The 22,210-nt window shown below is 46.0% G+C and overlaps 1 protein-coding gene across 1 annotated transcript in view; it reads left to right on the top strand.

Moving 5' to 3' along the window:
- The first annotated feature begins 631 nt into the window (after nt 1-631).
- RIN2 (Ras and Rab interactor 2) overlaps nt 632-22,210 on the top strand; it is a 188,349-nt gene continuing 166,770 nt past the window's right edge. The window contains exon 1 of the mRNA XM_033939684.1: nt 632-803. Coding sequence (XP_033795575.1) covers nt 756-803 — 48 coding nt within the window. The 5' untranslated portion in view covers nt 632-755. The remainder of the gene's footprint in view (nt 804-22,210) is intronic.

The following is a 22,210-nucleotide window of genomic DNA, read 5'->3' on the forward strand; positions in this document are numbered from 1 at the left end:
GGGGGGGGAGGGGTATAAAAAATGATGGGCCCCGGGTGTCACATATGCTAGGTACACCACTGTCCCCACCCCACCCCAGTCCCTTACTACACCACTGTATACAAGTCCCATCCTTACTCACCCATACCTTACTTTGCAGTTAAAGAGATCCATTGAAAGTCCTGCTATATTGTGCAAAATGTGTCAGCTAGGCAGAAAGCCTATTGTTACAACTTCCATCTACCGGTACTGACTGCATAGCTCATCCCGTCTCATGTTTAAGGTCTCAACACAGAATCAAAAAAAAAAAAAAAAAAAAAAGCATGGGAAAAGTACCCAGAAACTCGGAGAAGACAGAGATGCTAAATTCTGTCAGGAAAACTTTTTGTCCTAGCTTTATTTGCAAAGTGTATTACAGCACAGATAATTGCCCGTAAGAAAGGAGCACCTGCCTTCACTCACACAGGGGCCGGATAATGGATCCCAAGCCGCAATTCCAACCTCACGCCCACACAGGAACACGCTCTGATTGGCTAGTGGATACAGCGGCCAAGGGCGCACCTCCTCCTCCCATCCGATCCCGGCCTCGCGCACCTCTGCCCTAGCCCATCCCCCTCTCCCGGCGTCGCGCGCGCTTCTTCAGCTGTCTGGAGCGGTGCAGTTAAAAGTCAGTCGATGCTAGGGTAGCTTTCTAACTTTTCCACAATCTTGCCTGGGAATTCCGACATCCAAAAACTACCGTTTTTAAAATTCAGTAGGTCTTTAGGTATGGCGTGATGAGAAAAACAGGGACGTCGAGGGAATCCCAAGACAGGAGTGGCAAGGTGAGATTCCAGCTCCCCAGTGCAGGAAGGAAGGGAAAAATGTCTGCTCTTTTGGAGCTCCTTTATTGCTGCTGCCGTTGTCATGGTACGGGGCTTTTTTTTTTTTTTTTTTAAACACAAAGTCCCCGCCCCCGACACCGGTAGTTTACAGTTTATTTCGTTGGATTAGCGCCTTGGTTTAAACTGAGGTGTGTCGAAGAACTGTGCTATTTTCTTCATAGGCATATTTATGGCAAGGGTCTGAATTTTATTGACATGTAGCAATTGAAACACATTTTTATATATTTTTAGTGTTTTAATACCTCCTGCTTTCATACAATAAAAGAGTATTATCAAAATAGCTGTTGAGAGTTCCAGAAAGTCTGGTACAGTATCGATTTTATACTAAAAGACTTACAATAAAGCATCAGAGCAATTTACAAGGCGGTACAACAAAGTTCTCTAATAAAAGAGATGTGAAAAAGTGCCAGTCAACAACCTCCCCGATTTCCCCTATTTATAGTATATAGGTTTACAGTCACAGAGAATGGTTTCTAATCTAAACAAAAAGAACCTGTGTAGGAACACACCATAGTTTTTAAATTATTACTTAAATTTAAGGAAAAAAAGGAATCCAACACTTATATCACCCATGTGAAAAAGTACAGTCTGTTCTCGTTATTCGCGGTGGTATGGTTCACAAAAATGTACGTGAACCGCAAAAAAAAAAAAAAACACACATCAATGGGACTATAGAGGTTAGGTTCCAACTGTACACGTAGTGTCTCAAAAGTGCAGAAATTGAATAAAGGATCGGATCCTATTGGGAGAATAGGATTATATTCCTGCATGCATGGGACAGCACTTTGGAATTCCTGTAGATGCTTGTAATTCATTCTCTGGACTATTGGGGGCCATATCTAGAAGCAAACACCAGACCGTGAAGTGAAAGCAAAGAAAGCTGTTTTTGGAAGAGCAGGTCCGCAAATAGCAGTCACAATATGAATTGAATATGTGAAATTGTGCATCAGAAATGGTAAGTAACCAGAACGAACCATAACAGCCCCAAATTTAGTAACTAGATGCATTACCTTTTAGCAGTAATAATTGTAACTAAATGCTTCTTATAATTTGGAATCAGTCTTTCATATCCTATAGTGCAGGATTGTCCAACCTTTTTTCTGGCCCTTGGAAGCCTGCTCTCCTGCCATTACTCAGATCTCTCTAAGTTTGAGCTGAGCAGTGACCAAAGTTTGGATTGGTCTTGTGGATACTGGACTTGTTGGACTTTCGGTCTGTCCCAGTATAACAACCAGGGCCGGATTTAGATGAAAAGAGGCCCTAGGCTATTCACGAGGCCCATTCACCTCCCATTTTTAAGTTTGTAAATTATATGAGAGATAATAAAATACATCATTACTGTGACATATATCAATATGTTAAATGAAACATGTTATCGGTACTAACCTTTATAAAAAATATGACACGGATAATAAATAAAAAAAAGTCGAGAACACTTATTTGGACATTTATTCTCAGCACCATATATAGTACTTGTAACAATAAATAATCAAACATAACACACAACATTTACAAAGAAACAAAATTCAAATAATGAAAATCTTTGACTACGAAAATAAAATACGCAATAAAAATTTATCATATTTTCAATCAAATTAAATTAAATATATTCAATACATTGAAGATTAAACCAAATTCAATTCAGATAAATTTATTTCATAATAATTCGCATTTAAAGTTTAAGTATGAATTATTATGAATTTTAAGTCTTAAACTAAAACAAAAATGGAACTTTATTCAAACAAAATCCAGATCACAAAAAAGAAAATATCAAATTGTATATCATATTAAATTTTATGTTAATAGTTATTTTATTTAAGAACTGATTCAATCCAAGTATACATTTAAAATGAAATAGTAGATTAGAAGAATTTCTTTCTAAACTTTTTCACACTGAATTCTTCTATAAGTTCATCAAAATCTATTTTTCTGAAGGTCTCATTTTCGATGCACAAAATACTCAATGAAGACAACCTCGTCTGGGTCATTGTGCTTCTTAATTGATTTTTGATATTTTTAAGTCTTGAAAATGACCTTTCTCCAATACAATTAGTGACTATTAAACTGAGAAACAGCCATAAGATTGATTCCACATTGGGGAAGGCCACTTGAATATTATTTGATACAAGTCTGTATGCGACAATGTGGAATTTTTTGAAGGTTTATGTGTTTGTCTCACATATGTGTGGAAATGAAATAGTTCTTCAGTAAGATTTTGGTTGACATCTTCTTGCATTAACAGCTCAACACCTCTTTGAAGTTCTACCTTTGATAATGTAAGATCGGCAAGAAAGGAAAATATTTTCACTACATCATCATAAACAGAAGCTCTTCTTCCTAAATTTGATTCTAGTGCATCTAATATAAGAATAAATGATTTAATCCTAAATTTATCTCTTGAAGAGAGTTTGTCTAAGCTGGCATCAGGGTCAGATGAATTTTTGTAATTCTCCTTGCCTTTTACTTCTTATTATCCTTGTTTATTTATTATCCATGTTTGTTTATTAGTCATATGCGTAGAATATCTCCTTATTTTCGGTTCAGTGTTTTAGTGTTCACTGTTTTTAGAATAGTGTAATTTTAATTTTGCTATCAATTTGAATGTTGGCCCCTCTTGATCTTGAGGCCCTAGGCTGAAGCCTAGTTAGCCTATAGGAAAATCCGGCCCTGATGACAACTCTTATTCCAGGGAACACCACCAGCAAATACCAGCAAGGTCACTGGTAAACTCAGTTTTTTCTCTGCTACCCTGTTTACCCCCCCCCCCAAATAAGACACTGTCTTATATTAATTTTGGGCCCAAAAAAGCCACTAGGTCTTATTTTCAGGGATGTCTTATTTTTTTCATGTACAATGATCATCTCTCCCTTCCTCTCCGCCACCCCAATTCTTCCTATTTCCTTTCTCTCCCCCCACATGTGCAGCATCTTTCCTCCCCTCTCACCCATCCCATTGTGCAGTATCTTTCTCTCCCTCCCATCCCTTGTGCAGCAGAACCCTTGCAGCTTCTATCCCTCCCTTCTTCCCATCCCCCCGCTGCCGCAGCGCACACACCCCCGACCCATCTTTCTCTCACATCTGAACCACGAGACCGAAATAAATACCTTATAACAAACCGGCAGCATCGGCAGCAATCTAGACAGGCTGCTTTGCGGCCTTCTATTACCCGGCCATTCCTCTGCCGTGTTGCTGATATCATCAGTGATGCGGCAGAGGAGCGGCCAGGCAATAGAAAGCCGCAAAGCAGCCTATCTAGATTGCTGCTGGTTTGTTATAATGTATTTATTTCGGTCTTATGGTTGGGATGGGAGGGAAAAATGGGTCAGGGTGGAGGGGAGGCGCCACTGCTGCTGCCGGTGACTAGGGCTTATTTTTTAGGGCAGGGCTTATATTAAGACCTACCCCAAAAATCATGCTAGGGCTTATTTTCGGGGAAACACAGTAGTAGGAGGGAGAAACACCTACTTTTGCATATCAGTGTAGCTAACTAAACGGGGGGAAAGAAGAAACAGGTAAAGATAATTTTTTTCTTTGGTTTCTGCTCAGTAATTCAGATGTGGACTTTTGTGTTTTGGATCATTGTTTTGCTTCATAGCCCAATTACGCTTCAGCTTCATCTTGGAAACAAATGCTTTGTTATTCTTATTAAGATCTTCCAGTACAGAGGTTCTCAACACATTGTTGGGGGTACGCACTGTGCAGGTCTCTTGCCCCCCCCCTTCCTACTTAATTACATTACATTAGTGATTTTTATTCCGCCATGACCATGGGATCCCATGCTCTCTTTTCTGCCCGCTGGCTTCTGCTGAAGCTTCCGCTGGGGATCCCATGCCATCCTTCCTGCCCACTCCCCTCTGCCAAAGCTGACCTGAAAGGCTTCCCTATGATGTCAGAGGGAAGCCTTCTGGGTCAGCGGGGGATCCCAATTACCTTCTTCCAGGTGGGCTGCTTTCTTCTTGCCTTTAACGGCACTTGTAACGGCACATAGCTGACCTGGAAGCCTCTTCGACGTCAAAGTTGACATTGGAGAGAAGGCTTCTGAGTCAGCCATGTGCAGCGGTTGCTCAAGTCTCTTCAAAAAGTACTGCTGAAGGTAGGAAGGAGTAGTCCAGCTGGAAGAAGGTAACTGGGATAACCTGCTGACCCAGAAGGCTTCTCTCTGACATCGTAGGAAGCGAGTGCGGCCCTGAAGCGAGCAATTAGGGAAAGAGGGGTTGATCTGAGAGAAAGGGGGTAGGGCAGGAGTATGTTGGGGACATGGGGGGGCATGATTTGGGGACAAAGGCAGGGAGGGGGGCACGAACTCGGGGCATGAATTTGGGACACGAGGGAGGGGGCACTAACTTGGGAGGGAATAGAAAGGGAGAATTGTTGGGCATGAGTGTGTGAGTGAGAGGGAAAGAGATGGTGCACATGGGGAAAGGAAGAAAGGAAAATTGGGCATAGAGAGGAGTGAGGTAGAAATGCATGAAGAATAGAAGGATGAGAGGGAGAAATGTTGGAAAAGGTGGTGGAGAGGAAACAGAGGGACAGATTGAAGGGGATGTAAGGTGGAGGAATGTTGGGCATGGTACTGGAGAGGGGTGATGGAAGGAGAAATGTTGGGCATAGGGCTGGTAGGCAGTGGTGAAAAATGTGTCACATGATCTGGGGGATGAGAGAGGGAGAAATGTTGGATGTGGCAGTAGAGGGAGTAGGAGAGATGCACCCTGGATCTCTCTCTCTTTCCCCACTCTATTTGCAGCAAGGGAAAGAATGAGAGGAGGTCAGTGAGAGAGGGAGACATGTTGCCAATGGAGGTGGAGGAGAGGGGAAGAAAAGTTGGACTCATGGAGGGACAGAGAGAGATGTTGGTTGGGGAAGGGAATGAGGTCCAGCCGTGTTTATCTTCCATGGACACACAGATGGAAGCTGTGCTCTGAAATAATGAGCTTGCTAGCTGGCATTATCTCCAAGTGCTAGGGTCCATGGCAGCCACAACAAATGTAGTCCTCTGGGTGAAGACTTACAAGCGCCCTCTCCAACCATGTTGCTAGCTCGTTGGTCTCCCTGACAGCGTCCTCTCCAACAAGTGTTGCTAGCTCATTGGTCTCCCCAGACGGACTCTGCAGAAGTCTCTACCTGGTATTCTGGAGGCCTAGGCCAGTATAGACTGGATGTTCTGTCCTCCATCTCTCACCAAGGGCATGCCTTTCCGCATAGCTTCCTCAGTAGTTGTAATGACGGATGTCAGTCTCTTCGGCTGGGAAGCTTATTGCAATCATCAGCCGTTTTAGGGACCTTGGTTGGCTACCCAGAGAAAGTGGTCGATCAACAGGCTGGAACATCGAGCCATTCGGCTAGCTTTACAGAAACTGCAGAAGCCTCTGGATGACCAGGTTGTCCAAGTTTTCTCTCTCAATGCTATGGCGGTGGCCTATTTCAATTGCCATGGAGGTACCAAGAGTGCTCAATTGTGTCTGGAAGCCTGCGTCTTGTTCAGCTGGGTGGAATGTCATCTTGAAGCGCTCTTAGCGGTGCATATAGTGGGAATGGACAATGTCCAAGTAGATTTTCTCAGCAGACAAATCCTAGATCTGGGTGAGTGGACACTGTTGGTATCAGCCTTTCAAGTCATTGTTCATTGCTGGGATTGGCTGGTATTCAATCTTATGGCAACAGCAAAGAACAAGAAAGTGAAGGTCCAAGCCCAGAAGCAAGGGTCTGGATGTTCTGGTCCAGTCATGGCTGCAGAGCATGCTATTATATGTGTTTCCTCCCTGGCCCATGATAAGCCGAATCCTCCAAAGGGTTGCAAGCCATCAGGGAAAGGTCATTCTGGTGGCTCCAGACTGGCCGTGCAGCCCGTGGTAAGCGGATCTGGTGCGTCTTCATATGCGTTCTGATCTTAGGCTACAAGTGCAACCAAACCTTTTCTCTCAGGGTCCAGTGATCATAGAAGATCCGGATTGCCTTTTCTCTTACAGCATGGCTATTGAACGTGAAGTGTTAGCATGCAAGGGTTATTCAGAACTAATCATTGCCACTCTCCTTAAATTTAAGAAGGCAATGGTCTCGGCCTATGTGGAACCATTTTCAGCTCCAGTCTCTGTGGTGTTGGCTTTCCTCCAAGCTGGCCTTTATAAGGGGATTACGATGACTTACTTTAGAGTTCAAGTAGCAGGGCTCTCTTGTTTTAGAGCTCAATTCCGCAGAGCTACACTGGCATCTCAACTGGACATAACCAGATTCCTGAAGGGTGCGCTATGTATAAAGCCTATAGAAACACCTCATTTTCTATTGTAGGATCTTAACGTGGTTTTGCAGGGCTTCAGTTGGGCTTCTTACAAGCCTCTTAAGGAAGCGTCTCTGATGGATCTGATGCTCAAAACTGTTTTTTCTGGTGCCGGTGACATTAGTGAGATGGGTCTCGGAGCGCCAGGCACTTTCTTGCAGAGAATCTTTCTTTAAATTTACTGAAACATGAGTCTCTTCGTGCACCGTTCCTTTTTTCCTGCTGAAGGTGGTTTTGGCACTCCATGTCAATGAGGAAGTCAGATTGCCAGCGTTCCAATCCACAGGTTCCAGGAAACAGGACCGGATTCTGAAGAAGCTGGATATGAGTGCTTCTCCAATATCTTGAGGTCACCAACAAGTTTTGACTAATTGACCATATTTTTATATTGACAAATCCAGCTATGTTTGGTGCACCAGCTTCCAAGGCCAAAATTTCCAGGTGGATACGCAGGGCAATCTCATCGGCATACATTGTGTATGGGAAATGGACTCCTGTTTCAGTAAAGGCTCTCGCTCTATATACATTTGCCAAGTTTTATAGAGTGGATGTAGCAGCAAGGGGGAACTCTGCCTTTGGATCCTCAGTGTTAACGAGCCAGCGTAGTCATCCTGCCCTAGATTTCTGGAATTGCTTTTGTATGTCCCGCTTGTCTAGAATGACACACCTGTTGCATTATACAAAGATATTAGGTTCTTACCTTGCTAATATCTTTTCTAGTAGATAGATGTGTCATTCTGGACCCCTGCCCATTTATTTCCTGTACCTGCCTGTTGTCTCACTCAGAATGTTCTTCTCCAAGCTTGTAATTTGGATGTCGGTCAGACCTTAGGGGCATGAAGTGTATGGGGTACTGATTGAGCTCCATTAATGCTTCTGTTGGCATATTTGTTTCTCTGTTTTGATTGTTGATGGTTCATATGTTTGTTATATTTAGGGCAGAACAGACTTGTTAATTGGGGAAGTTTCTCCATATCCCTACTTCACATATGTTTTACAAAAGGGCACTTGCCTACTTTGGAATTAACTGTAGGGGGTAGCAAAGCCTTCTGTGAAGTAGGAGGGATTAAGAAAAAATCCAGAGTGGATTCTTTCTGCAAGGCTTGTGGTTACAGGGAAATTATCTGCTTGTCCAGAATGACACACCTATCTACTAGAAAAGATATTAGCAAAGTAAGAACCTAATTTCTTTACGGAATACTTATGTGTAATAGCTCACAATTATCAAATAGCTTAATAAAATGTTTTATAAATATATTTTCCTATTGCATTTTTTTTCTTTTTAAAATACTAAACATTAAAATTTGTTAATAAATGTCTCTGCTTACAGATTGTTCCATAGCTCACAATTAAAAGGAATGATGAAATAAAAAAACAAATATGTTAATGTTTTTATGTCTTCCTGTTACATTATTTTAACTTTTATAATTTCTCTGTGTTCAGTTGTCACATGGTGAGTTGACCGTGGTCACTTATCCTGTGGTCAATTGTCTTATACCCTTTGTCCCAGGTGGTGGATTTGCATGCAGGAAGGCTTGCTATGGTACTGACATTAGAGTTCCTACACACATCTGTTTGGTTGCAGAGGGTTGTTATCCCAGGACAAGCAGGCAGCATATTCTCACATGTGGGTGACGTCATCCACGGAGCCCCAGCGCGGACAGCTTTTCAAGCAAACTTGATTGAAGTTTCAAGTTTGCACACTGCACCACGCATGTGTGTGCCTTCCTGATCCACTAGAGGGCGCATACCCTCCTCATGGTCCTCAGTTCTTAGTTTTCCGCTGAGCCAGAAAGACCTTGTCTCTCTTCTCTGCGTTCTTCTAAGTGCCTTTCTGGCACCGCGGCTTCTTTATTTTGTTAGGGAGTCGCTGTGCGTTTGTTAATTGATCGTGTATTTCTTTGTTTCAAAAAAAAAAAAAAAGAGGACTTTTTATTGTGTTTTTCCTCCGGCAGGCCCTTCTTGGGCCTCAGCCATGCGGCTAGGCCTCATTTGCCTGCAGCTGTATTTTCTTCTTCCCTGGCCTCTCTCTGGGCTCACCTCGTGTGAGCAGAATGGCCGGGACCCTCTTTCCTTCATTGGAATCGGAAGCTTCGATCCCCGGTAAGTTTTTCTTTCTTTCTTTCCTCTAGGTGCGTTACCTCGGTAACACCACCGGCTGAGTCTCAGGCATTCCAGGCATCGAGTGCGATCGTGCCCGCCTCTACGAGACCTTCAAAGCGTGCCTCCTTTCATGGGAATACTCATATCGAGGTTGCCCTTATGGAGTGCACTGCTGCACCTTTATTACCAGTTTCATTGGTACGGTGCCGACTTCTGAAACTCGATGTGCCTCGACGTCGACTGGAGCTTCGTGCCTCGACGTCGACTGGAGCTTCGTCCCTCGACGTCGACTGAGGCTTCGTGCCTCGACGGAGGCTTCGTGCCTCGACGTCGACTGAGGCTTGGTGCCTCGACGGAGGCTTGGTGCCTCGACGGAGGTTTGGTGCCTCGACGGAGGCTTCGTGCCTCGACGGGGGCTGTGTGCCTCGACGTCGACGGGGGTTTCGTGCCTCGACGGAGGCTTCGTGCCTCGACGGAGGCTTCGTGCCTCGACGGAGGCTTCGTGCCTTGCCGTCGACTGAGGCTTGGTGCCTCGACGGAGGCTTGGTGCCTCGACGGAGGTTTGGTGCCTCGACGGAGGCTTGGTGCCTCGACGGAGGCTTGGTGCCTCGACGGAGGTTTGGTGCCTCGACGGAGGCTTCGTGCCTCGACGGAGGCTGTGTGCCTCGACGTCGACGGGGGTTTCGTGCCTCGACGTCGACTGAGGCTTCGTGCCTCGGCGTCGACTGAGGCTGCGTACCTCGACGGAGGCTGCGTGCCTCGACGGAGGCTGCGTGCCTCGACGGAGGCTTGGTGCCTCGACGGAGGCTTGGTGCCTCGACGGAGGCTTCGTGCCCCGACGGAGGCTTGGTGCCCCGACGGAGGCTTCGTGCCCCGACGGAGGCTTCGTGCCTCGACGTTGACGGAGGCTTCGTGCCTCGACGTCGACGGAGGCTTCGTGCCTCGACGTCGACGGAGGTTTCGTGCCTCGACGTCGACGGAGGTTTCGTGCCTCGACGTCGACGGAGGCTTCGTGCCTCGACGTCGACGGAGGCTTCGTGCCTCAACGGAGGCTTCGTACCTCGACGTCGACGAAGGTTTCGTGCCTCGACGGAGGCTTCGTGCCTCGACGGAGGCTTCGTGCCTCGACCTCGACGGAGGCTTCGTACGTCGACGGAGGTTTCGTGCCTCGACGTCGACGGAGGTTTCGTGCCTCGACGTCGACGGAGGTTTCGTGCCTCGACGTCGACTGAGGCTTCGTGCCTCAACGGAGGCTTCGTACCTCGACGTCGACGAAGGTTTCGTGCCTCGACGTCGACTGGGGGCTTGGTGCCTCGACGTCGACTGGGGCCTGGTGCCTCGACTGAGGCTTTGTGCCTCGACGTCGACTGCGGCTTGGTGCCTCACCACCGCCTGAGGCCTTGTGCCTCGACGTAGTATGCGGCTGGGTGCCTCGACGTCGTCTAAGGCTTTGTGCTTTGATTTTCTGACTCAATGTCGACTGGGGCTTGGGGTCTCGATGTCGACTGAGGCTGTGTGTCTTTGTACCTTCAACGTCGGCTGCGGCCGTGTGCTCCGCGTCATTTGACGCTGGTGCTTTGACGTCGCCTGAGGCTTGTGCCTCGACGTCGACTGAGGCTGAGGGCCTCATCGTCGGCTGGAGCTCGGTGCCTCGTCGTTGCCGAGGCTTCGTGCCGTCGACGGAAGCTTTGTGCCTTGACGTCACTTGGGCCGTTTTACCTCGGCAGCGGCTGAGGTATTGGGCCTCGGCGTCGACTGCGGGTTTGCGCCTCGGCGTCTCCAGCTCCGGTTTGAGAGGCTTCCCCGCTTTCTCTTCGGTTCATTCCGGGCAGCCGTGACGGAATCTTGTAGTGCGGAGTTTGGTTTCCTGGAGGAGACTCTCTCCCTGCTCCGGCTCTATTGCTCCCGCCATGCGTCATCTCGCTTGGCGCAGAGTGTGGCTGAGGATCCGAACCTCCAGGGTCGTCTCGCCGCTTTTACTTGCGTGAGTTCTGCGCTTCTTCAGGCCTCTCTTGCGGTGGCCACTAACCGCCTCTCAGACCGCGACCGGTCCTTCGCCCCTCGGGACGCCTCCAGCTAAATCCCGTCTGCCTTGGTGGGTTGGTCTCCTTCTCCGGAGGGGCCCTCTGGATACCTTTCTTGTGTTATCTCGGCCTCCTTCGCAGCAGCCGCAATAGCTGCAGCAGCGCCGGGTTAAGGTTCAGCCGCCGGCTTCGGCGACTCCTGGCCGTCCTTTTGACTATTCTCGCATAGCCTCTGGGTTGCTCCCCTTCTGGGGATTCCTCCCCTCCCTTCGGGAGGGGTGTCTCTGTGTCTACGCACCGGGAGTATTGCCTCTCTTCTGTCGGTTGGGCATTCCCATCCTCCCTTCTGCATCTAGTCCTGGCCCTTCGTGACCTGCACTAGTTTCTAGTACGGGAGTGGGTCAGACTCTGCCCACCCCGGTCTCGGGAGTCCGTCGGGGCGGACCTGGACCCAGTTTGTCTGCGCTCCTTCTTGTCTCGGCCTCAGGGGGAGGCCCTTGTTTGTTTATGCCGGAAGGTGGCCCCTCTGTCCTCGGTCCGCCTCCGGTCTTTTCTGCCTCTGCCTCGGCAGGCTGCCTGTCGGCGCTTGAGTCAGCTGGTGTCTCAGCGGTCTTCGGCCTCGGCTGAGCTGTTGCTGATCCTTTTTGGATCAGGGGTCTCCACGGTGATGTCCCGCTGTTCGTCTGGTTTCATCTTCGTGTTCCCCGCTGGACCCGAGCATCTCAGTGATGGCAGGATCGGGATCCCGCTTCCCAGCACATTGTGGTGCCTCCCTCCTGGACACGCTCGTTTCGTTGGTGGGCCACCACTTCGTATCCCCGCATCAGAAGGTTCTGCCGATGGACTCCTCGGCATGGGCTTAGGGGTGCACCTCGACGGCCTTCGGACTCAGGGTCCTTGGTCGGGTGCAGACTGTCGCAGCCGCATCAATCTGATGGAGCTCCGGGCCATTTACAATGCCGTGGTGGATTTTCGTTATGGGTTGCAAGATTGCGGGGTCCTGGTGCGTCCCGACATCTCGGTGGCGTTATTTCTGTGACCAAGCCAGGGTGTACAGGTTCCCTGTTACTTTGCAGGGAAGCCCTTCGTCATTGGCAGGGGACGTTACACCACTGCTTCTTTCTTCGGGCGGTGTTTTTCCAGGGCGTGCAGCATTGTCTGTTGGACACGTTGAGTCGCCCTTTTCGACCGCATGAATGGTTGCTCCATTCCCGGACTCTGCGGCATGTGGTTGTTCGGTGGGGAACCCAACAGGTAGTTCTGTTCGCTTCGCCCCTCACTCACTGGTTGCCTCGATATTGCTCGAGGATGTTCTCCTGGGTTCGCATCGAGGAGGATGCTTGCCTTCTCGATGGAATGGGCAGGTTCCTCTATGCGTTCCCTCCCTTTACTCTGATTCTCGGGTCTTTGATACACCTCCTGTCGGTCTGCGCCACCAGGATCTTGATGGCTCCTCTGTGGCCCTGGCGGCCATGGTTCTCCCTGCTCCTCCAGCGTGTCAGGGAGACTCAGCTTCTACCTATGTTCCCGTCTCCGCTGTCTCAGTGTTGCGGTTTCTGTTGCATTCCAATCTGCAGTCTCTACACTTATCAGCTTGGTTCCTCGCAACGTGCCTCCCTCCTTCTGTTTCTCTCAGTCGGTGGGGGTGTTCTCGAGGCCTCTCGAAAGATCTCCACTCGGCAATGCTTTTCCCAGATATGGTCCTGATTTGCTGAGTGGTGTGCTGAGCACCGCATGGATTCGCTCTCTGCCTCCTTGCCTTCAGTGCTGGATTTTCTGTTGCACTTGTCTCGGTCTGGTCTCAAATCTACATCTATTCGAGTCCACCTCTGTGCTTTTGCTGCCTTTCTTCGGCCGCTAAATGGGACGCTGCTCTCCGTCCACCAGATGGTTTCCCGTTTTATGAGGGATTTCTTCATTGTACATCCCTCCGGTGGTTTGGGATCTTTGTGTGTTCCTGGCTCAATTGGTGATACCTCCATTTGATTCCATTGATGAAGCTCTTTTGAATTACTTCACCTGGCAGGTGGGTTTTCTGGTTGCTCTCACGTCTGCTCGCAGAGTCAGTGAGCTGCAAGCTCTGGTTGCGGACCCGTCTTTTCCTGTATTTCATCATGACACGGTGGTCCTGCGTACTCAACCCCAGTTCTTGTCCAGGGTGGTTTCGGACTTTCCTTTCGATCTTTCCATTGTTCTTCCGGTCTTTTTTCCGAAGCCCCACTCGCCTCCTAGCGAGGTGGCGCTTCACACAATTGACTGTCAGAGGGCGTTGGCTTTTTGTCTTCAACGCACTCAGTCTCCTTGGACGGTTCCTCAATTCTTTTTGTCCTTCGACCCTAATTGGTTGGGACGCCCAGTTTCCAAGCGCACCTTGTCCAACTGGTTGGCTGCTTGTTTTTCCTTTTGCTACGCTCAGGCTGGTCTCGCGCTGCAATGTCGAGTCACGGGACATAAAGTCCGAGCGATGGCGGCTTCTGTAGCTTTCCTCAGGTCGACGCCTATCGAGGAGATTTGCAAGGCTGCCACTTGGTCTTCGGTTCATACTTTCACCTCCCACTACTGCCTGGATACTCTGTCCACTGGATACTCTGTCCAGGAGCGACGGCCGGTTTGGCCAGTCGGTTTTGCGTAATCTGTTTTCTTGTATTGCCAACTTCCCTCCGTCCCTTTTTGGTTAGCTTGGAGGTCACCCACATGTGAGAATATGCTGCCTGCTTGTCCTGGGATAAAGCACAGTTACTTACCGTAACAGGTGTTATCCAGGGACAGCAGGCAGATATTCTCACAACCCGCCCGCCTCCCCGAGGTTGGCTTCTTTGCTAGCTATCTGAACTGAGGACCATGAGGAGGGTATGCGCCCTCTAGTGGATCAGGAAGGCACACACATGCGTGGTGCAGTGTGCAAACTTGAAACTTCAATCAAGTTTGCTTGAAAAGCTGTCCGCGCTGGGGCTCCGTGGATGACGTCACCCACATGTGAGAATATCTGCCTGCTGTCCCTGGATAACACCTGTTACGGTAAGTAACTGTGCTTTTTGGAGGATAGCTTTAGCAGCCCTCCTGGACATGGTTTGATTTTTCTTAGGGAGGTTCTACCTTGGTTTCTTTTCTCCTGTGGTGAGCCAATACCCAGGTTTAGAATGACACTTGGTAGGGCTCCCCGCTGTGGCAATTTGCAACCTTCGAGTTACGGTAATTTACTGGGGGATGTTTGCTTAGCCTAAAGTTCCCCAGTGTTTAAAGGCCATCTCCTGTGAGGCTGTTTTAATAACGTTCTGTCCAGGCTTGCTCTCCTTCATTAGTTTGTAGATATGGATTTCATTGATAAGAATTTTATTAAATTTTTTTTCCTTTCAGTTAAGGCAGCATAATTTTCTTCATTACTTGGGCTCTTTATGATTGCTCAGCAAACAGCAGAAGAGCACAGTTACATTGGCCTGTTGATCTACAATAGCCATTGGGATTTGGCTGTGTAGAGTTATTTGGGGGTATCAGAATTCTGTATTCTCCATGATGATAGCCTTTTGGGAAGGCTAAGGTGGTAGTTTATGAGGCTAAATGCAATGTTCCCTCTAAGAGGTCACGTCTCTTGGGATCAAGGGATGCCTCTAGAGAGAAGGATGTTGCCTTGCAGATCAGTGTGTATCATAGCCTGGTTTTCCACCCACCTAGGGTCTTTAGGGAAAGGGAAAGGAATAGGGACTTGTATACTGCCTTTTTGTGGCTTTGGCATTTCAAAGCTTACATTCAAAGCGGTGGACATTGGAGGATTAAGTGACTTGCCCAGGGTCACAAGGAGCAGCACAGGGATTTGATCTCACAACCTCTGGGTGCAGAGGCAGCAGCTCTACCAGTGAGCCACACCTTTCCCTAGAGCTTTGGCATACTCCACATGTCTGAAGTAGTCTAGCAGGATAAGGATGGAAAATTTTTATCACCTTGTTCCCTTTCTCTCTCCTAAGCATCCAGAAGGGGTCCTAAGGCCTTTCCTGTTGATTCCAGGGAGAAAATTCCCAGTTCAGACAGGGGAGAGAGCTCTATACTCCTTATTCCATATTCACAGGGGTTAGGGGCAAAGCAGGTCCGCGAATAAAAAAAATTCACAAATAACTTTAGGGCCAACTATCACCCAACCCCACCTCCCTCCCACTTCCCGGACCCCTACACAACTTACTTTTTAAAGCCTGCTGATCTAGCGGTGAAGCAAGGCAGGAGCGATCTTCTTACGCTCCTTTCCTGTGCAGAGCCACAAATATAAATGACTGCCATACGTTCCTGCTAGTCTTGCGGTTGTGCACAAGGCAGGAGTGTAGGAAGATCACTCTCGCCCCGCTTCACCGCTAGACCCGCAGGCTTTAAAAAGTAAATTGTGGAGGGGTCTGAGGGGTAGGTCAGTGTCTGCTTTAAAAAATAAGCTGTAGTGAGGTCCAGTGAGTAGGGGGATAAAAACGGTGAATTATGTCCTTTCCTGAATTGCACCACTCTGGTCTGAGTGGAGTATTTGCTTACAAACAGATACATCATTATGTTGGTTCCTTATCCATGGCTGGGTTGAAGTTTCGGCTGGGACGATACATACCTTTTTTTTTTAACAATTTCCTTTTGATGGGCTATCAGTGGCTGCATTGCATGGAGCTCTGAGCGTCTTGAGCCCCCCCCAAGTCCTATGACCTGTTGGGCAAGAGGTAGGGAAGGGATTTGGGTGTTCCTTCTGCTTCCCTCGATTTTCCATCCCTCATTAATTGTATCTCGAGTATTTCTCTTAGCGCAGAACTGAGGGAATGCCAATTTCGAGTGATTTACAGAGCTTATTTCTCTCAGGAGCAAGTACATAAGGAGGGAGGGGTCTCTTCCTCGATATGCCCCAAGTGTCAACAGGGAGTTAATTCATTTTTCCATGCTTTTTGGGCTTGCCCAAAGGTTAAGAGGTTTTGGAGAGCTATTCTTAGCTTCTTGGAGCGGCTCTTTGGCCAGTCTCTTCCGCTGTCCCCTGCTGGCTTTCTTTTGGATCGCTTTGAATCCTTTTGTATATCCAACAGGAGACATCGGATGCTGATGTGGAGGGCGGCAGTGCTGGGTAAGAAGATAATTCTTTTTGTTTGGATGCTTTCTGGGCCTGGCGCAATCGTTTCCATGGGTTGATGACCATGGAACAAAGGCATGCCCATATCACGCTCAAGCGGGAACGCGTTTTCCTGCAGATCTGGGATGCTTTATATACAGTTTTTGTCTCCTAGGGCTCAGAGTATGGTCTTGAATTCTTTTTAATTTGGGGGTCTTTCTTTTCCTTCCTTCTTGGCTTTCTGGTACTCACCCAGGTATGTTTGTTGGGGGTGTACGGCTGTGGTATGTATGGAAGTGTGTGGCTGTGGTGTTGAATGGGGGGGGGGGGTTGGTTTTTTTTTTCTTTTCATCTGTGTTGGGGGAGGGGCTAGATGATCGCTGGCTGTTGGAGAGTATCAGAGTACAGCTCTCTGATGGGTATCTATGCTGCATTTTCTTATTATCTTAGAGATGGGGGGTTAGGTATTAGGGAGACTTCTTCCTCTACTTTGTCAGCTCTGAGAGGCCTGTTGTTTGCTGTTCCAGTTGGGATATCCTTCCTTATTGCGGGCCTCTATATAGTATGGTTGTCTAGGGAATGGGGTGGGGAGTTACCGGAAAGGGGGGAGATAGGGGGATAGCCTTATGGGGATTCCACTGTTGAGGATGGGTGGCGGGAATGGGGGGGTTTTCTCAAATGGAGGAGGGTGTATACTTCTTAAAAACTTGGTTGATGATTGAACCTCAGTGATATACATGTATTCTGTTCTCTTCTGTTGCACTCGCTGTGAGTTTTTATACTGAGCTTTGCTGTTCTTGTTGTTTATCATCAATAAAAAATTATTTACACTAAAAACGGCGAATTATCAAAGTCACAAGTGCCAAACCCGCAACTATGGAGGGGGGGGGAGTGTAATTCTATTCTATAGAACTGCTATAAGGCTATTTGTTAGCACTGTGTTATAATACTTTTTTATATATATTATGAGCTATAGTGTATTGAATGCTGCACTATAATCTTGGTCTTTTGTGTTGATTTGTCATGTTTCAGGCCTGCTTTGTTGATAGAATACTGGCAAGTTCCAAGGCTGCACCGCTGCTTATGTTTTGTGATGAAGTCACTGAATTGTTGGTGAACTCTGCCTCTATCTGCTGGTTGGGGAGCATAACCCCACTTGTCTGGATTGGTCTAGCAGGCCTCAAGGAAATAAATGGGTAGAAACAAATTTCTCCATTTTGAAGTCTTAAGCACTACTGAAAAGAAGCTTGCTCTTATGTGTATTAAACCTGGATGATGATGGTGACATCGGAATATAAGCTTGAGACTTGCTGTGAGCATATGCTCTTGTTTTGTGACTATTTTCTTTGAAGAAAGCCATAAGGTGGGAAAAGCTGTTTTTCTCTTATTGCAAAAGTGACAATATCGCTGACAAGCCAAAAAAAAAAAAAAATCTTGAGAGCATGAACCACTGTAACACTGGCTTAAATATATTCAAAGAACTACAGTAACAAGTGATGGAATGTGCATTCTGCAACAGCAACTGGTTACATATATGTGCCTCAAGCTAGAATTAGATAAGGGCAGACTTTGATGGGTAAACCCTAGGGGGAAAGTTTATTTCTCCAGTTCTAAAGTAATACTTGCTCCAAGTGTATCTAAGCTTCAGAACCCTAAATGTGGCCCCGATCAACACCTTTGGTTCTATTGATAATGTCTCTTTCCATCAGCAAGCAAAATATGTCAGACCTACAGCTGGGTAATTACATGACACTAAGGGCTCCTTTTACTAAGGTATGTTAGGGCCTTAACGCACGGAATAGCGCGTGCTAGACCTTAACGCCAGCATTGAGCTGGCATTATTCTAGAAGCGTACTGCGCGGTAATTTTGTGCGTGCACTACAAACGCTAGTGCACCTTAGTAAAAGGAGCCCTAAGATGAAATAGCTCTCTAAGTTCAAAGCTAGTATAAAGTTTGGAACATGCATGGCTCCTTTTTAGTTCTTCAGTTCTTTTTTTTTTCTACCCTTCTAAACAAATATCGGAGTTTTCAAGTGTATTTTAGTCTTGATATACCACACATCAAGGGCTCCTTTTACAAAGCTGCATTAGCGGCTTTATCGTATGCAACTTTTTAGCGCGCGCTAACCCCCATGCTAGCCGAAAAACTACTGTCTGCTCAAGAGGAGGCGGTAGTGGCCAGCTATTACGCGCGTTAAACTGCTAATGCGGCTTCATAAAAGGAGCCCCAAATGGCTGAGCAGTTTAAAATTATAACAAAAATTAACAAAAGGGGAATTAAAAATTAGGGATACAATTTGACAAGAGTTAAGAGGACAGGAGGGGCAAAATAGGAGGGAACAGTGGAAGAAATTACAATATTTTAATAGAAAAGAGAACAAAGTTAAACAACAAAAGGAAAGGGGAGGAGATTAAAATAGACATTTTCTTATTTAAGCTAATAAAAGAACATTTTAAAATAGCCTCTTATGGCAAAATTTTTAAGTGGGCTTTTACATCCATGATGTTCATACTAGCATTGCTGAAATTAGCATAAAAAGTTGTGCTGGACTGCCAAAAAGTAGTATTTTTCATTGTCAGTGTTTATGACATTTTATTCATTGCTATGCATGATATTACCAGTAAAACAAGGGGTCTAGGTCAGAGACTATTGCAACTAAGGATCTGATATTCTGGGAAACCTTTTTTAATGCTGTGCTAGTTTTGCATACAAATTTTGAACAATATCTGAAACATAATGGTGAAACTATTTTTAAATTTTAGACCACTTGGTATGGAATGACCCATCTCCTTTGCGTATACTCAGGTCTGCCTCAGGAGTCTATCCATGGTAGAGTATCTAGTTTGTTCTCAAGAAAGATATAAAACATTCTCTTATAACGCAGCAAAAAGCTCCCTGTATCTAAAAAAACACACTTTCCTCCACTGATAGACTCCTGAGGCAGGCCCGGCAGGGCCGAAACACGATCGTATCGAGTATACCAATAAAAGATATTGAACACCAGAGTCTTCCTTCGCTGTTTTGCTTTATACTTTCCAAGTTTGGGGAAGTTATCTCCTTTCTGTCTGTACTTAATCTTCGATCCATACCTTTATCGCTCACTACTGTTTAGAGCAAAACTCCAGAAGAGACAGTCAGTTTAAACAAGCAGTTCTGCAGAATCTTTTTACTTCCTCCAACCCTCTTGTGTTTTTACCAGGATCATGTTGATATATCTATTATCCTAGGACAAGCAGGCAGTATATTCTCACAGATAGGTGATGTCACAGAGCCTGGTACGGACAGTACAAAAATGTACTGTCACTTTAAATTTCTTAGAGAACTCAAGACCGCCTATACCGCTCATGCGCTGGTAACTTCCCGCTTGACGTTGGCTCACAGAACCATCAGTTTTTAATCTTTCGCGGAGCTAAGAAGTCGTGTATTTTTTGAGTCTCTCCAAAAGTGCTTAATCTTCATTTATGTGCCTTCCTGTACTTAATTTTTCTGGTTTTCTTCAGTTTATTTCTTCCCTAAATTATTGCTCTGCCAAGGTCAGCTGTAATCATCCTTGAAGCCCCTCATTGATGGAACTGAACACAGGGCTGCTTTGAAGGTCTTTTTAGTCCCGAACTCTAGCATGAAAACCAGTGCATGGTGCCAGGATTTAATGGACATGGCCACTGAAATGTTTTGTCTGAGTGCAGCTGTATCCACAAGAAACGGTTAAAGGAAATGTGAAAAGGTTCACAACTTCCTTCTTCCTTCTTTTTAAAACAGAACATTAGTGTTGTATATGTACTGTATACATAATATACAAACAAAATGATGCACTATTCATGCTCTGTTCTTAAAGAGAAATGATTACGAGGTATAAACACATTTTCCCTTTTATCTTGTCCTCTTGTCTTTCTCCCAAATGTCTAAAGTTACTGTGAGCAATTTAAGATAAATTTATAAATAGTTTAACCTTCAGCTAGCTTCAGTTTTTAGTCAGACTGCTTTTAATTCCCATAGTGGAACAGATTTAAGATGGACATTGTCTTCTACCAGATTTACAGGGTATTTCCTAATTACATCATCAAATGGACTGCACTTCTGGACAGAGAAAAGAACGTATTTCTTTTACCAGCAGATGGAAGTAGAGAGATTGAACCGTATCATTGATAAAACCAATATAAGGTCTGGTACAGCCTGGAATTCTCTGGGTTTTCTCTACCTCTAGCAGATGGTGTAGGTAAATGTTGCACAGCAGATTCCTTAATCAGGCTGACTACCTGGAATGCAGTCCATGGCTTGCATCTCTTCAGATTGAGTCCTTGGGCCAGTATTGCTCCAGAGGTTTGGATCATAGTCCTTATTCCATTAGATCTCAGAGTCTCTCCTTCTGTAGCCCCAAATTCCTAGCCCATGAGCTTTAGCTTGGGGAAGCTTGCTGACAGCAGTCCCCATAGGACTGCCAGTTATGCTAGTATGATATTGTGATCCACAATGTAAACATTCAGCAGATCCCGTGTCTCAGTTTCTGTGAAAATCATCTAGTAGTGATACAAGGGCCATCTTGGTTCCATAACTGGGTCTTAATTGATATATGGATCTAGCCAGTTTCTTTCTTCTAGCCAATTGATGAGCTGAACATACTGTTTGTTCTATAAGTTTTTCTAGAAATGGGATAGTTGATACTAGCTGGTAACGTAATACAGTCCGTTCTCATTATTTCCGCTTCATGATAACACAATTTTGCATATCTATGGTAGCATCAATTGCAACCAGTATTTCCCATTTGTGCCACTGTGTTCACGTATTCATAGACCGGTGCTTAAAAATAACAGCTTTTTTGCTTTCACCTCGTGGTCAGTCTTTGCTTCCAGATATGCCCCCCCCCCTCCCCCAATGTCCAGAGAATGAATTATAGGTACTTCAAGTGCTGTCCCATGCAGGAAACTATTTTCCAATAAAATCCATTGTTCACTTTCTGCAGTTTTGAGGCACGTGTACTGTTGGAACCTAACCTCTATTTTCCCATAGACTCAACATTTTGTTATTTGCAATTTTGCAGCTCACAAACAGTTTCAGGAATCGTACTACTGTGAATAATAATGGACTGTACTAATTTACAAGAATGTGAACATGGAGGAAGTGGAAAACTATAGAACTGTAAGATAATGGAAGGACAAAACAGTGTTTGTTAAACTTGTCCTGGGGGGCCCACCAGCCAGTTTTCAGGATATATCTAATGAATATGCATCAACACCAAAAAAGCTAATCAAATAATCAATTCAAACAGTTCATCATCAATTCTAACATTGTTATTAAATAATTTTATTAAATACTCCTTTATATATCTCACATAACCTACACATAAATCTTACACATACAAACAGCCTTCCCAGTTCTTACAAATCAATAAAATAATCCTTTTAAAATTTCATGAAATATTCACCCATCACCTGGGTATAGCAGCAACCATTAATAACAGCAGCCAGCACAAAATATGCTTGAACTTAAAGTTCTCACTTATAAATGCTCATAAATTACTTCATTTGCATATGTCCAGTTAATCTCTCAATGGCAAGCAGTGATCATTTCACACACACACACATTATGCTCATCAAGCTCTCTCTCACCCTCCAAATCCCCAGTCACTAGCACACTCTGTGTTCCTGGCCAGTCCCAGCAGACACTCTTAACTTACCATAAGAACATAAGTCCCTCAAAACTCCCTCTGTTCCTAACTACTGGAGCTTCATATATTCCTCAGTTGTATCACCCCTGGACCTATGGGATCCAGATGTAATAACCCTGAAAGGAAGCAAGGGGCCTTGAGTCCAGGCATGTGAAGAAGCCTGAGCCATGTCGCACCCTTTCCAATTGGAGACTTCCTATGAGGGCAGTCCTGCAGTT

This window comes from Geotrypetes seraphini, chromosome 3 (assembly GCF_902459505.1).
Source record: "Geotrypetes seraphini chromosome 3, aGeoSer1.1, whole genome shotgun sequence".
In the NCBI taxonomy this organism is placed as follows: domain Eukaryota; kingdom Metazoa; phylum Chordata; class Amphibia; order Gymnophiona; family Dermophiidae; genus Geotrypetes; species Geotrypetes seraphini.